The sequence below is a fragment of the Sylvia atricapilla genome, chromosome 9, assembly GCF_009819655.1.
Source record: "Sylvia atricapilla isolate bSylAtr1 chromosome 9, bSylAtr1.pri, whole genome shotgun sequence".
Taxonomy (NCBI): Eukaryota; Metazoa; Chordata; class Aves; order Passeriformes; family Sylviidae; genus Sylvia; species Sylvia atricapilla.
This window is the reverse complement of record NC_089148.1, coordinates 2,427-17,491: the sequence shown is the minus strand read 5'-3', so window position 1 is coordinate 17,491 and position 15,065 is coordinate 2,427. Positions and strand designations below refer to the sequence as shown.

At 57.5% G+C, this 15,065-nt stretch overlaps 1 protein-coding gene and 1 long non-coding RNA gene across 2 annotated transcripts; both read left to right on the top strand.

The window, feature by feature from the left end:
• Positions 1 to 6,673: 6,673 nt before the first annotated feature.
• On the top strand, positions 6,674 to 7,705 carry LOC136365171 (zinc finger protein 572-like). The gene is made up of 2 exons (XM_066325524.1): positions 6,674 to 6,722; positions 6,909 to 7,705. Exons 1-2 carry the CDS (start codon positions 6,674 to 6,676, stop codon positions 7,703 to 7,705), a joined length of 846 nt encoding a protein of 281 aa, XP_066181621.1.
• Positions 7,706 to 13,634: 5,929 nt separating this feature from the next.
• On the top strand, positions 13,635 to 14,534 carry LOC136365189 (uncharacterized). Its single transcript, XR_010744283.1, has 3 exons — positions 13,635 to 13,672; positions 14,238 to 14,259; positions 14,436 to 14,534. It is a non-coding gene; the product is annotated as an uncharacterized lncRNA (long non-coding RNA).
• The last annotated feature ends 531 nt before the right edge of the window (positions 14,535 to 15,065 follow it).

Below are 15,065 nucleotides of genomic sequence, written 5' to 3'. Positions count from 1 at the left end.
TCTCAGATCATCACCGATCATCATCTCCTATCATCTCCCAACATCTCCCTACCTCTCCCATCATATTCCAAAATCTCCCATCATCTCCCAATATCACCCATCATCTCCCAATATCTCCCATCATCTCCCAACATCTCCCACCATCTCTCAACACCTCCCATCATCTCCCAACATCTAATCACTCATCTGTTCACAGCATCTCCTATCCTCTCCCAACAATATCTCTCATCATCTCCAAACCTCTCCCATCATCTCCCAACCTCTCCCATCTTCTCCCAGCATTACACATCATCTTCCAACATCTCATTACCCATCATCTCCAAAAATCTCCCATAATCTCAGAACATCTTCCATCATCCCCAAACATCTTCCATCATCTCTCATTATCTCCCATCATCTCCCATCATGTCCCATCATCTTCCAACACTTCCCATCATCTCCCAATATCTCCCATCATCTCCCAATATCTCCCATCATCTCCCAACATCTCCCATCATCTCTCAACACCTCCCATCATGTCCCAACATCTCATGTCCCATCATCTCCCAACATCTCCCATCATCTCCTAACATCTCACATCCCATCATCTCCCAACATCTCCCATCTTCTCCCAATATCATCTCCCATCATGTATAAAAAACATCTCCCATCATCTTCCAACATCATCTCCAATCATCTCCCTGCATCTCATGATCCATCACATCCCAAAATCTCCCATCATGTCCCAACATTTCCCGGCATCTCCCAAGCTCTCTCATCATCTCCCAACATATCTGTGGGTGCTTTTTGCTCTCTAGCAGCAAAGACAGCTGTGTATTGTAGTTCGAGCCTCTAGCGTCCCGGAAAGAGGGAGAATGCTGCAAGCCGGATTGGCCGTGCTCAGAAATGGTTTCCGTGGCTTAGCTCGAAAGAGCATCTCTGCGGGTGCTTTTTGCTCTCTAGCTGCCCAGAAAGCTGTGCAGTGTAGCTCGTGCCTCTAGCGTGCCGGGAAGAGGGAGAATGCTGCAAGCCAGTTTAGCTGTGCTCAGGAGGGGTTTCTACGGCTTAGCTCGAAAAAGCATCGCTCCAGGTGCTTTTTGCTCTCTAGCAGCCCAGACAGCTGTGCAGTGCAGCTCGTGCCTCTAGCGTCCCGGGAAGAGGGAGAATTCTGCGAGCCGGTTTGGATGTGCTCAGGAGGGGTTTCTACGGCTTAGCTCGAAACAGCATCTCTGCGGGTGCTTTTTGCTCTCTAGCTGCCCAGAAAGCTGTGTTGTGTAGCTCGTGCCTATAGCGTCCCGGGAAGAGGGAGTATGCTGCAAGCCGGTTTAGCTGTGCTCAGAGGGGTTTCTACGGCTTAGCTGGAAACAGCATCTCTGTGTGTGCTATTTGCTCTCTAGCAGCCGATAAAGCTGTGTAGTGTAGCTCGTGCCTCTAGCGTGCCGGCAAGAGGGAGAATGCTGCAAGCCGGTTTGCATGTGCTCAGAAGGAGTATAAATGAAAATCAGATTGGTTCCTCTCAACCCCCAAAGATATGGGAGGAGGAATAAGAGTTCTGTACTAGTATATGTTGGGAGAAACAAGTTAAGGAACATTGACTTTCCCAGGGTAATGTACGAATCGATATTACATTATTGATCATATTGTTGAATAAATATTGTGATGGTGTTAGTGTTGGGATAGTGATGCGTGCTGTGGAGTGTTTGATCTTCTTGCAGTGGTCTGGTTGCAAGGTTGGTTTTTGAGGGGGTTTTTTTGTGTGTTGCGGTGTGGGTTTTGTGGATTTACATTGGATGGATTGTTGCTGGCCAAGCCTTTGGGACAGGACCTTAAAAGGAGCAGAACTTCATCCAGTCATGGCTCTGAGAACCACAGTGACAAAACTGAATTGGCGCCGAGGAGGGTGACAGGGCCCGAGACTGTGTAAAACCAAAATGAATATGCATCAAGCTGATGCAGCACCAGGGGTCTAAAGGGCGAAGCCACCATTTTGCGGACGAGCCTTTTACTTTGTGATTTATTGTTCTCAATAAAACTTTTAGAACTCCTTTCCACTAGGTGTCTGAGTTGGTAATAACATACATATATATGTGGATAACAAGGCAAACAAACAACAACAATGACAGTGACAAACAGAACCAGAAACACGAGAATGGGTGCAGGTGCTTCCCATTCGGTGCAGTTCTGGGCACAGCCAGCAGGGGCGCTGGTGACTCCCAGCCGGGCAAAGCAGGTGCAATGATTCCGCCGAGGCTGCAGGGAGCGCTGTGGCACCAGCTCGGCTGCCTGTCTGTCTGTCTCTCTCTCCATGGTAATGGCGAGTGAAGCTGGCACAAGGGGTGGAAAAGCGGCTTCCTTTACAAACTCACAGTGGGCAATTTGTCCTGGTTACCTCCAGATAGTGAAATGTGCTGTAGCAGGAACCTTGAAAGCAGCAGCAGGAATGGCAGAAGTGAGCAGACTCCAGAGTGACAAAACGAAAAGTAACAGAAACTCTGCAGCTGTAGCAAGAGCCGTGGGGTTGTCCCAGCAGGCACACAGTGTTGGATTCCACTGTTGCAAAACCAGCCAGAGCAAAGGCAGAAAAACATCGGGGCTGGACAGCGGCAGCGTGGCTCCCAAATGCAGCCAGGAGAGGCACCCTCAGAGGAGGACAGGCTCAGGGTTCTGGGTTTTCCCCTGAAGTGCCCGAGGAGTTGGTGAGGGTTCTTCCAGTCAAAGCGGATGTTAATAAGGTCAGAGTTTGACAGCTGCTCTTCTGAGCAAAGGCTCACCCACAGTAAAGAAGAAGCAGTACAGGGCTGGGTTTTGGCGGCGGCAGTGAATTCTCCCTGTGGGAAGTAGTTTGACTGTTCCTTCTGATCCCCAGATGGAGAGAGAGCTGGGAGCTGAGCCCAGCTCCTCACACCCAAGCCAAAATCTTGCTCTGTCTCTGCCCTTCCCAAGAGAAAAAACCCATGGGCTGAGAAGCTCCAACCAGCCAAACCCCTTCCCCCATCCTTGGCCGCTTCTTTAGTCTCTCCTAGGGATGGTCCTTATTCTCTCTTAGCAACAAATTGGAGAAAACTCCTGGAGAGAAAGAAAACAAGAGGAAAAAATCTTGAATTCAGCACACTAAAACCAGGGGCAGCTGCCACTCCCGCTCTCAGTGGAGGCACAGAAGGCAAAAATTCCAAAGGCCTGAGAGAGGAGCAATTTCCTGACACAGCAATGAGAGAACAAAACCCAACAGAAACAAGATTCAGAATCCAAAGGGTCACAAAAAGAACAATTTCCAGGGAAAGCTCCCAACAAGGAACAAACCCCAGACACTTCTCCCAGCATCCACAACACAGAAGAACCCTCTGGGTGCCTCCAACCACAGCACTGTGAAACTCCTCACCTGCACAGGGCACAGGGAATAGACAGGGCTCTGCCTCGTCCCTGCACATTCCCCTCCTCTGGGGGGGCCGGGGGCTCTGAGGAGATGCTGTGGGGATAAAGGGGATGTGTGGGAGGGGATGGAGAGATTTGGGGTGGGAGTAAAAGAGGGGCCACAGCTGGAGACCACCACTCACCTTTTCTAGAGCTTCCTTGTGGTTGCAGAGGAAAGAGGGGAGCAGTGACCGTGGAGTCCACAGGCCTCTAACCTTTCTAAGGATCCCTGAACACCCACGGGACCCTCAATTCCCCTCAGGAACCTCAAGCATCCCTGAAGCCCCCCAGAAGTCATGAGCCTCCCCAGTACCCCCAAACAACTCAGCCTCAAGAACACAAAGCCCAGCAGGGAGGGAGACTCCCCCCAAACGCCCTCAGGACCCCTGAAAGAACCCTGAACATCCCTACAGGACCATCCGCCGAGGTCACAATTCTGAGGCTGTGGGTGCTGCTCTATCGCTCCCCAAAATCTGAGGGGCTTCCTACAGCTCCCTGGGACCCCTGTCTCCTGAGGATGGGGGGAGGGGCTGGCACCCAGCAAAAGGGAGAGAAGTTGGGGGATGAGGATGTCTTGGAGGATGCTGTGGGTGGGGGTCACCCCCAGTTCTGGGCTCCTGCTCACCCAGGACAGTGACAATCAGCGGGACACTCTCAGCCACACTGTCCTTGTTTGCTGACCCGGCAGTGATAGTGGCTGCTGTCATTGTCCCCAGTGTGTCGCAGCTTCAGACAGGGTGCCCAGCGGTGCCCCTGAGTCCCCCCAGTGCCAGGTGAAGGACAGGGGACCTGTCCCCACTGCCACCACACAGCACCAGGCGGTCCCCCACTGCCACCTGTACCCCGGGGTGCTGCACCCACACAGACACCCCTGAGAGTGGGACCCCTGAAGGACGTGGGGGAAACCAGGGGTCAGTGAGGGACGGAGGCGATGTCAGAGAGGAGCAGGGGGACCCCAGTGCGGAAGGAGGGGCACAGAGCTGGAGGGGCAAGGAACTCCCAGGAAGGATGGGGGGGTTCAGGGAGGGGACACCTGGAGAGGAATGGGGGGGATGCCAGGGAGGGTGTGGGGACCCAGGGAGGGGATGGTGGGACCTGGGGACCATGGGGGGAGATCAGAGAGGGGTGGGGTTGACTCAGGGATGGGTGAAGTGACCCAGTGAGGGATAGGAGGACTCAAGCAGTGATGGGAGGACATAGAAAATGTTTACAGAAAAGATGAGGGTGCCCACGTAGGGCTGGGGGACCCAGGAATGGATGGGGAAGCTGCCACAGGAATGGGGGGACCCGGACAGTAATGAGGGTCCCCAGGCAGGGGTGGGGGACACGGGGAGCTTCTCTCACAGCTCTCACTTGACCCAACACCAACAAAGCCCTGCAGGTACCACGAGGGCGGGAAGAGCTTCGTGCGCTGCTCCAGCTCCATTCCCATGGGAGGATCCGTGCTGGATGATCCCCAGTGACTCCCGGTGGGCAAAGCCCTGGTGATCCGTGGTGCCAGTGATCTGTGTTTGGGAGACACCTGGGTGAGGGCTCCACATCTTCCTGGCTCCCTGTGGCCTGGATTTCCTTTTCATTTCTCTTTGTCCTTTTGAAACACCCAAAATCGGGGTAAAAATAAAGACACTGAACTAAGACATGCATGGGGACATGGGTGGATTTTCCAGGGGATGTGGGGGATGCTGGGTGTGAGGGAGTTGAGGATTCCTGGCAGGGACTTGGGGGTTGCTCAGGGCTTTGGGCACACCAGGCCAAGCTACTTCAGCTGCCCGAGAGACCTTGGTGGAGGTTCTGAGGCAGCTGCTCAAGGACCCCCTGCCCTGGAACTGTCCCCATCTCCCCCCCATCCCGGTTCCCAGTGTCCCCTGTCCAGGATCCCCCTCTCTTTCTGCTGTCACCCCTCTTGTCCCACGCCCATTCCCATGTCACCCTACTCCCGGTCCCATCCTGCTCCCATCCCAGTCTGGATCCCATTCCCAGTCTCATTCCCTGTCCCTGTTCTGTATTCTCTCTCTAGATGCTGTTTCCATATTCCCAGTCCCATAGTCCCTGCCGTGTTCCCATTCTCGCATTCCCAATGCCATTTTCATTTCTATATTCTCTGTCCTGTTCCAATTTAGCAGCTCCCAGTCCTGTTCCCGTATTCTCGTTTCCAATCCCACCTTCCTAATCCTCATTCCATATTCTCTCTCCGGTTGCTGTTCCCAAATTCCGTCCCGTTCCCATATTCCCATCCCTGGTCCCATTCGCGGTCCCTGTTCCGTATCTCCAGTACAATTCCCAGTCCCCGGTCCCTGTCCCCGGTCCCGGTCCCTGTCCCCGGTCCCGGTCCCTGTCCCTGTCCCTGTCCCCGGTCCCGGTCCCCTCTCATTGGACGCCGCCGCCATCGCTCTGCCCCCCAGTTCCCCGCGCTGCTCCCGCCCACCAATCACAGCGCGCGATCGATCGTGTATTTGCATAACCACGCCCATTTTGATTTGGCCCCGCCCCTCGCTGGCTGCAGCCGCGGCGGGGCGCTGTGTCCTCCCAGTTCCCTCCCAGCGCTCCCAATAAGAGCGATACTGGGAGGAGAAGCGCTCCCAGTTCCTTCTCGGTGCTCTCGGAATCGCTGCCGTGGCCGGGCCGGTTTGGAAACCGCCCAGGGCCGAGCGCGGCTGCTTTTGGGTGTGGGCACTGCCCGGGCCGGGCTGGGAGCGGAGGAGGAGCGGGAGGAAGAGGAGGAGGAGAGGAAGAAGAAAAGGAAAGGCAGGAGCGGCAGGAAGAAGAGAAGCAGGAAAAGGAGGGACAGAGCAGGAGGAGGCGGAAAAGGAGCAGCATGACGAAGTTCTCCCCATTCGGAACCCGCAGGTGAGCGGGGAGGGGGAGCTCGCCCCAAATCCATCTGGGGAAGGTCTCTGGGAGGGGTTTTTTTTTGCGCGGCAGAGGATGTTTAGATCTTGCAGGACCTCAAAGCCGAGCCTGATATGCCCCTGGAGTGATCTTGGGGGATCCCACGTGGCGATAGAGGGGACAGAGGGGAGATATCGGGTTAGGAGATCCCGGGGGGGGGAATGCGGGAGCCGCGGAGCAGGGAGAGCGCAGAGGGGCGATCCCGGAGCCGGGGGACCCCCGGCAGCCTGGAGGGGTGCTGGAGCCTGGAGATGAGCGGGGTCTGGGCCCCCCGAGGCTGAAAGGGGCGCTGACTTCTGCAGCTGCACTTGTGCAGAGGGATCGTCAAACTCAACGCGCTCAGCGCTTGTTTTCCCTTCCAAACCAGGATTTCCCATTCCCAAACCTTGGCCCGATGGAGGAGGAGGAGGCTGCGAAGAAGATGGCCTGGGAGCCCCAGGCAGGTGGGGAGGAAGTCAGTGCCCCTTTCCCCCTCTCTCCTGCCCCATGTCCCAGCCCAGCCTGGCCCCTGTCTGCAGGACAATCGCACTGTCATCACCGTCCTGCTGGGGATCCACTGGGGGGAACTCCTTCCCCTTCCCTGTGGGACAGAGGCAAATCCCATCCTCTCCTTGTCCTTCCTCTCCCAGACACTGAGCTGAGGTCGGAGACCAGGGGGGAGAAATCCGTAGAAGAGGCCGTTTTTATCAGCTCCACGGCACAGGAATCCAATGGGGAGGAAAAGCCCCAGAGATCACACACGAGGAGGGGCTGCAAACGCAGATCACAGCAATCCGAGGAGGAAAGACCCACCCTGGATGGGAGAGGGATCCGGAGATGTGGCCGGAGCTCAGAGCTGGAGATGCCTGAGCAGCTTCACAATGCTGAGAAACCCTACAAGTGCTCAAAATGTGAGAAGAGCTTCAGCCAGAGATCCTCCCTGATCAGCCACTGGGGAATCCACGCTGGGGAATGGCCCTACGGGTGTGGGGGGTGTGGAAGGAGCTCCAGCTGGAGCTGCCAGCTGATTGTCCACCAGAGGAGCCACACGGGGGAACGGCCCTACGAGTGTGGGGACTGTAGGAAGAGCTTCGGGACGAGCTCCCACCTGATCAAACACCAAAGGAGCCACACCGAGGAGAGGCCCTATGAGTGTGATCAATGCAGGAAGAGGTTTTCAAGCAGCTCCAATCTCCTCACACACCAGCGGGTTCACACGGATGAGAGGCCCTTCCGCTGCCCCGACTGCGGGGTGGGATTCAAGCACAACTGCACCCTCGTCACCCACCGTCGCATCCACACTGGGGAGAGGCCCTACGAGTGTGGGGAGTGTGGGAAGAGCTTCAGCCGGAGGCCCAACCTGATAAAACACCAGAGGAACCACACAGGGAGAGGCCCTACGAGTTTCCACAGTGTGGGAAGAGCTTCTCAGACAGCTCTAACTTGACCCAACAGCAACAGAGCCAGCACTAACAACAGCCCTGCAAGTGGCCCAAGTACAGGAAGAGCTTCGTGTGCTGCTCCAGCTCCATCCCCATGGGAGGATCCGTGCTGGATGATCCTCAGTGACTCCCGGTGGGCAGAGCCCTGGTGATCCGTGGTGCCAGTGATCTGTGTTTGGGAGACACCTGGGTGAGGGCTCCACATCTACCTGGCTCCCTGTGGCCTGGATTTCCTTTTCATTTCTCTTTGTCCTTTCAAAACTCCCCAAACTGAGGTAAAAATAAAGATGTTGAACTAAGATAAGGATGGGGAACATGAGGGGATCTTCCAGGGGATGTGGGGGATGCTGGGTGTGAGGGAGTTGAGGATTCCTGGCAGGGACTTGGGAGTTGCTCAGGGCTTTGGGCACACCAGGCCAAGCAGCTCTGAGAGAGACCCTGGTGGAGGTTCTGAGGCAGCTGATCAAGGACTCCCTGCCCTGGAACTGTCCCCATCTCCCCCCCATCCCGGTTCCCAGTGTCCCCTGTCCAGGATCCCCCTCTCTTCCTGCTGTCACCCCCTTGTCCCACACCCATTCCCGTGTCACCCTATTTCCGGTCCCATCCCAATCCAGACCCCTTTCCCAGTCTCATTCCCTGTCCCTGTTCTGTATTCTCTGTCTGGTTGCCATTCCCATATTCCCTGTTCTGTTCCCATTCTCATATTCCTGGTCCTGTTGCCAGGCCTGCATTTCCATTGCTATATTCTCTGTTCTATTCCCATATTCCCAGTCCCATTGCCATATTCCAGTTTTCCATCCCGTTCCCATCTTCCTATTCCCCATCCCATGTTCTCTGTCTGATTGCTGTTTCCATATTCCCTGTCCCACTTCCATATTCCTAATTCCAGGTCCCATTGCAGGTCCCTCTCCCGTATTCCCGGCCCCATTCCCAGTCTTTTTCCCATATTCCCTGTCCCCTTTCCTGTTCCCCATATCTGGTCCCTGTCCTGTATTCCCGGTCCCATTCCCAGTGCCATCCCCAAGGGCCACCTCTCACACAGGGCCCTCAGGGCTCCACAGCTCGGGCTGCCTGTGGCACACAAACCCTCCATCCCTGCTGCTGTCCTTGGCAGCTGCACAGAGCACAAGGCTTTGGGCATTTCTCACAGGCCCCAGCTGGCCAGAGCAGCCCCTCCTGCCAGCACCTGCTGTGCCTCAGAGCCCTCCATCATGCTGGGGACATGGAGGGGACAAGAGCCTGCAGGAGCCTCCTGCTCTTGAGACAGGAGCAGGGCTGCAGCTCCAGCCTTTGGATCCTGGGCTGCAGCAGCCCAGGGGAGGCCCAGCTGAAGAGCTCACAGCCCTGAATGAGTTTCCCTGCAACATTCTGAGCACTAATCCCCATCCCATATTCTCTCCTCAGTCACTGTTTCCATATTCCCTGTCCCGTTCCCATATTCCCATACCTGGTGCCATTCTTGGACCCTGTTCCGTATCTCCAGTACTGTTGTGTTGCACAAAAAAGTTAGTTTGTTTTGCACTGGGTGTTCCTTGATTAAACCTTCCCATGTATCTTTGCACCTCTCCATCACTTGATACGCCGTGTATCACCCCTCATCCTGGGACTGCGCCCACTGGTCAACAGACCCCCTTCCCTCCCCTCCTCCTTAGGGCTTAAAACTCCTCGGATGAGGGGTCCTGCCCTCTTTTTCCTCCTGGCTTTTGTCATGTGAGTTCTACATTAAACCTGTGGGACCGTTTCCTACGAGCAATAAGAGCACCTTCTTTTATCTTTGTTCTAGCCCAGATTCCCCACAGAGGTCCGCAGGGCCAGACCTTAGGGCTGAGGGAATCAGGGCACAATACCTTTCCCAGTCCTATTCCTGATCCCTGTCCCCTCTCACCAGGTGTTGCTGCCATTGCTCCAGCCCCTCCCAGCCCTCACATGTCCGTGGAAACATTGCTGTGCTGTGGCCTGGGGTGTCCTGACACCACTGGCCCCCCAACACTGGGTCACACACAGTGCACTAGGGGTCTCAGGTTCCACAAACAGGGTCCCCCTGCACTGGGATGCTCTGGGATGTCCCTGGGTGCAGGGAAAGGGCTCTGGTCACACCAGGGGGTGACCCATGGTGCGGAGCCCACCCAGAGCCCTTGGGGTCTAGCAGGTGCCAGGATGGGGACACCCAAACCCCCCTCACCATTTAAGACTCTCACGGGGGGCTGTGCCTAGTGGCAGGTCTGTCACACGTGTGGGCATCACTCTCAGTCAGAGTGAAGTGATTGGGTCCTTCCTGCCTCCAGTGCTGCCCATCCTTGTATCTGGTGGTGGCACCCGAGTCCTGGCACACAGAGAAGGAGATGTGACCCATGGGCACACCCAGCCTATGGCCACTCCTTGGACCCCCATTCCCCTGGCACCCCAAGCATGGAATCTCCATTCTTTATGCCCCCTCTCCCTCTGACCGCCATCCCAGTATTCACATGGCCCAGGACCCTATTTCCAAGGAACCCTCTCCCATTCATTCCATCCCCTGAAATCCTCCTTCCCCCATGACCTTGATTCACCCAGAACACCCCACTGCTCCCACAGCCCATCCCTGGCACATGCATCCCATGACCCCAAATCCCTGCAGCCCACATTCCCCTAGGACTCCCATCCCCGAATTCCCCAGCTCTGGAAACCCCAGTCCCATGGCACCCCCCATCCCAAGTGACTCCCCCTCCTCAGGACCCTCATTCCCCATGGACCCAACCACTGGGACCCCCCATTGCCCTGGACACCCATCCCTGGCTCCCCAAACCCCCTGAGTCCCCCACTCCTGAGAACCCCATGTCCCACTGTGTGCCACCCAGCCTTGTCCCCAGCCTGTCCCCACCCTGCCCACAGCCTGTCCCCAGCTTGTGGCCACCCTGCCCCCAACAAAATCCACCACCATCTGGGGCGAGGCCTGACCCTGCTTCCTTCCCCTCTGTCTGAAGAGCTCACACCCAGGGGACAGTCACCCCTGACAGCGAGTGGCAGGCAGCCTGGATGGCCGGGGACACAGGAATGGCCGGGAAGGTGACACTGCTCCTGTGGGGTGAGTGCCCCGGGCACAGGTCTGACACCCTGTGGATGGGCCCTGGTGAGGGAGAGACTGGTGGGGAGGGGGCACAGGGGGGCTGTGGGGTCCTTCCCCAAGGCCAGCAGTCAGTGCATGAGGTGGCCTGGGTTGTGGGGTGGCTGAGGGGACATGGTCAGGGTGACAGGGATGGAGATACAGGGACAAGGGGACAAGCACCATGCAGATAGAAGCTATGGGGCTGGTGGGGGTGACCTGTGCCAGCACGGAGTTCCCATGCCTAGGGTGTCCAGAATGTCCTCATGTCCTGCCTGAGCAATGGGTGGACACCGTGCCTCCATCCCCGAGACATCTGTGCCACTCCAGCGTCTCTCCGGGGACAGTTCAAGGACCGCTCCACACCCTGTGCCCCTTTGCCATTGCCCAACCACCAGCCCTGTTCATTCTCCCTTCCAGCCCAGACCCTCGGCCTCGCTGGTGAGTCCTCAGGTGATGCCATGTCCCCACCCCTCTGTCCCCAGCCCCACACTGGCCCTGGCAGGCTGGTGTCCCCGGTCACCCACAGGTGCCCAGACCACCCAGCTCCTGGTGGAGCCCCGCTGGAGGCCGGCAGTGCTGTGGGACTGGGTGACACTGACCTGCCAGGGCTTGGGGACCGCCGGTGACACCAGCTGGTACAAGGATGGGCAGCGCTGGGGGCAGGAGAGACCAGACCACGTCCTTGTCACCAAGAGTGGCACCTACACATGTGCCAAACCTGGCACTGGGCTCAGTCCCCCTGTGAGAGTCTCAGATGGTGAGGGGGTTTTGGTGTCCTGAGCCTGGCACCTGCTGGACTCCGAGGTCTCTGTGTGGGGTCTTCTCCATGGGTCACCCCCTGGTGTGACCAGAGCCTGTTCCCTGCACACGGGGACATCCCAGAGCATCCCAGTGTGAGGGAACCATGTTTGTGGAACTGGGGACCCCTGGTGCTCTGGGTCTGACTGAATGGGGTCGTCCCCATGAAAATGTTACCTCCTCAGTGTGACAGGACCCTCGTTCCCACAGGCCCATTGGTGCTGCAGGTGCCAGCGCAGCCGCTGCAGGAGGGAGACACGGTGACACTGTGTTGCCGGTGCACATGGGACATGCCGGTCACTTCAGTGCAATTCTACCATGGGGACAAAGAGATGACATTTCTCTATGGGACCAAGCTGTCCCTGTCCCCACTGCAGCTGCACCACAGCGGCCACTACCAGTGCAGTGGGCGGGTTGACTCTGAGCTGTCACCGTGGGTGCAGTCGATGCCCGTGACAGTGACAGTGCACGGTGAGCACCCCACAACCGCCACCCTGACCTCCCCACAGCCACTCCACAGGGACTCAGGGTCACAAATCCCCTTCCTCTCTCCTTCCCAGAGCTCTTCACGGTGCCAGTGCTGGAGGGTCGCCTCGATCCCATTGAGGGGTCTCTCCTCAATCTCAGCTGCCTCAGCACCCCCAGCCCCTTGCGGCCCCAAACCCGCCTCCTGCACCACTTCTACCAGGATGGGCTGTGGGTGGGCGGCCCACAGGTGTCCCCACAGCTCCTGGTGCCCGCCGTGGGGGTCTCCCACTCGGGGAATTACACCTGCCAGGTGCAATCCAAGGGGGGGTCCGTGCAGAAGAGCAGCGCCTCGCTCCGTGTCACAGTGCACAGTGAGTGTGGGGATGGGCACGGGGAGCCCCCACAGCCTTCTTGAGGTCCCCAGCCCTGCCTGTGGACCCAATTACTGCCCAGAACCACCCGTCTGTGTTGCTGGGTCCCCATATGTTCCTGTGTCCCCTCCCTGAACCCTCATCGTTGCCTTGGGTTCCTTTCCAGGCCACCCCATCAGCTCTACACCACCTCTTCCTCATTGGGGTCCCCCTGCCTCTCCCCATTCCCCCAACCAGTCCCTCACTGTCCCCTGGTGTCCCTCCCCACCTGCAGTTGTCCCTCTTTTAGGGCTGTCCCTGTGGGTGCACCCCACTGGGGGACAGGTGGCACTGGGGGACCATCTGGTGCTGAGCTGCGCAGTGGCCACAAGACAGGTCCCCCGTCCTTCACCTGCCACCAGAGGAACTTGGGGACACTGCTGGGCACTTGCCCCCACCTCAACCTGCGCCACGTTGGGGGACAATGACAGCGGCCAGTACCGGTGCTGGGTCACTGATGGGCACAGCATGGCCAAGACTCCCACACTGAATGTCACTGTCCTGTCACAGTATCCCCCATCCAAGCCCTGCCACCCTCAGCCCAGCCATGGTACCCCACTTTAAGCAATGGCCACCACCACCACAGGACACAGTCCTGTAAGAGCAGAACTCTCTGGTTTAGGGTGTCCTTCACCCACACCCTCCCATATATTCCCCATCCCCTCCCTGTAGCCCAACCCCACTCCGGGGCCCCTTCCCCCATTCTCAGCCCTATCTCTATCCCCACAGTGCCCGTGGCCAATGCCACCATCATCCCCGGCCCCCTGTCACACCAGGTGCACACAGGTGACCCCGTGACCCTGCGCTGCTCAGTGCAGGTGGGCTCAGCCCGTCACTTTCACCTGGCTGCACAATGGTCAGGAGGTGGCCCAGGGTCCTGTCCTGGAGCTTGGGGACATTGATGAGGGACATTCGGGCACCTACCAGTGCGTGGCCACCAACCAGCTGGGACAGGACGGGCACTGCGTGTTCCGGGCACTCAGCCCTGAGCTGGCCCTGGAGGTGACCTCTGGCTCACCCTGGGTCACAGGTGGGGGTCACATGGGGTCACTAGCATGTCCAGGAACCCCAGGGTTCAGGGTGACTCAGATGTGTCCCCCTCTGTCCCCTGCAGTGGCTGTGAATGTCGGCAGGACCCTCCTGTTCCTGGTCCTGCTCCTGGCTGTCATCGGGGGCTGTCATCGGGGGCTGTCACTGCTGGCACCGCCGGGGTGGGTGACAATGGGGACAGGGATGGTGGTCCTGGAGTTAGAGGAAGCCCCCAGAGTGGGGGCAGAGCTGGGGCAGCACCCAGGGCCCCTGAGCTGAGGGAAACTGAGCTCACAGTGATCTTGGCTGGGGGTCTCGGGAATTTGGGAGGAATTTGGAGGGTCCTTGGTTGGGGCTCCAGGTCCATCCCTGGGTGGGCTTTGAGAAACATTGGGGTGCCACAGGGAACTCCTGGAAGATTTTGGGAGCTCTTGGAGGGCCATGCAGGGATGTGAGGGGAGCTTTCTGGGGTCCTGGGGAAGTTTGGGGGGGTGCCCCTCCCTGCTGGGCGTGGGGTTCTGGGGGCTTGAGTGGGGACATTGGGAGGGGTTGAGGGCATTGTGGTGGTGCAGAAGTTCTGGAGGGTTCAGGGGTGCTTGTGGTGGCCAGGGGGAATCAGGGTTCTGGTGGGAATCACAGCTCCAGTGGGGATCTGGGGGTCCCATGGGTGGTTAGAGCTGCTGAGGTCCCAAGACGGTTCAGGGGTCTCAAGGTCCCCACAGTCAACCCCTCTCCTTTCCCTTGCAGCCGCCAGGAAGCCCCAGGACATGTGAGTGGGGGGCTCCAGCCAGGACTCCCCTTTCCCCCTCCCCAGACACCTCTCAGACCCCCCCTTACCCCACAGGACCCCCTCAGAGGAGGTGGCAGTGCAGGGCCCCCATGTCATGGGCACCAAGTGGGCAGGGGGGACAGGGACACATCACCCACAAGTGTCACCCCACCCAGGTCCTCACAACTGGTGTCACTCTCAGGGCCCCACGGGTGTCCCCCAGCCCTGCCCCACCTCAGGATCTAAAATGAACAAGCTGGTGCTGCCGAGACCCCAGGAAGGACAGCAGGACTCCCATGACACTTTTGAGAATATGTTGGGATGCTGGGGCACACTGGCAGCACTGGGGGCCATCGATTTCCCTCAGTGGCCCCTTCTTCCTCTTCACTGCATCCCACAGGGCTCCTCATTCCCTCACCCAGTGCCCAGCAGGCACAAGACCCTTTCCTTCTTATTGTGCCCGAACTTCAGCATTTTGATTAAACTGTGTGAGAAACAAGGCTCACTCCTTAATATGTGTACATGTTTAATAAGGGATAAAAGAGACCGCAAACAGTGTGCTGAGCGCTTGCCTACAGCCAGAGGCACACTGTTATCTATAACAAGCCTTCTTATGTACCTTTTCACTGTATTGTTTAAGTACATATTCAAGGAGATTATACATATTCAAACATTCTTTTGAGTTTACTTCTACCAGAAAATCTTTTGCTTGGTTTGACCTATGCCATGTTTTCTTCAAGTACATGCCTGTGCTGGTTTCACATTGATTGAAAAAAAGCTGTGGCAAAACCAATCAGTGATTAGCT

Bases quoted from the DNA above. Each gene is read 5' to 3' on its own strand.
- LOC136365171 (XM_066325524.1), top strand. From the start codon at position 6,674: ATGGAGGAGGAGGAGGCTGCGAAGAAGATGGCCTGGGAGCCCCAGGCA. The intron at 6,723-6,908 runs GTGGGGAGGAAG...TTCCTCTCCCAG, and splicing joins GGCCTGGGAGCCCCAGGCAG to ACACTGAGCTGAGGTCGGAG.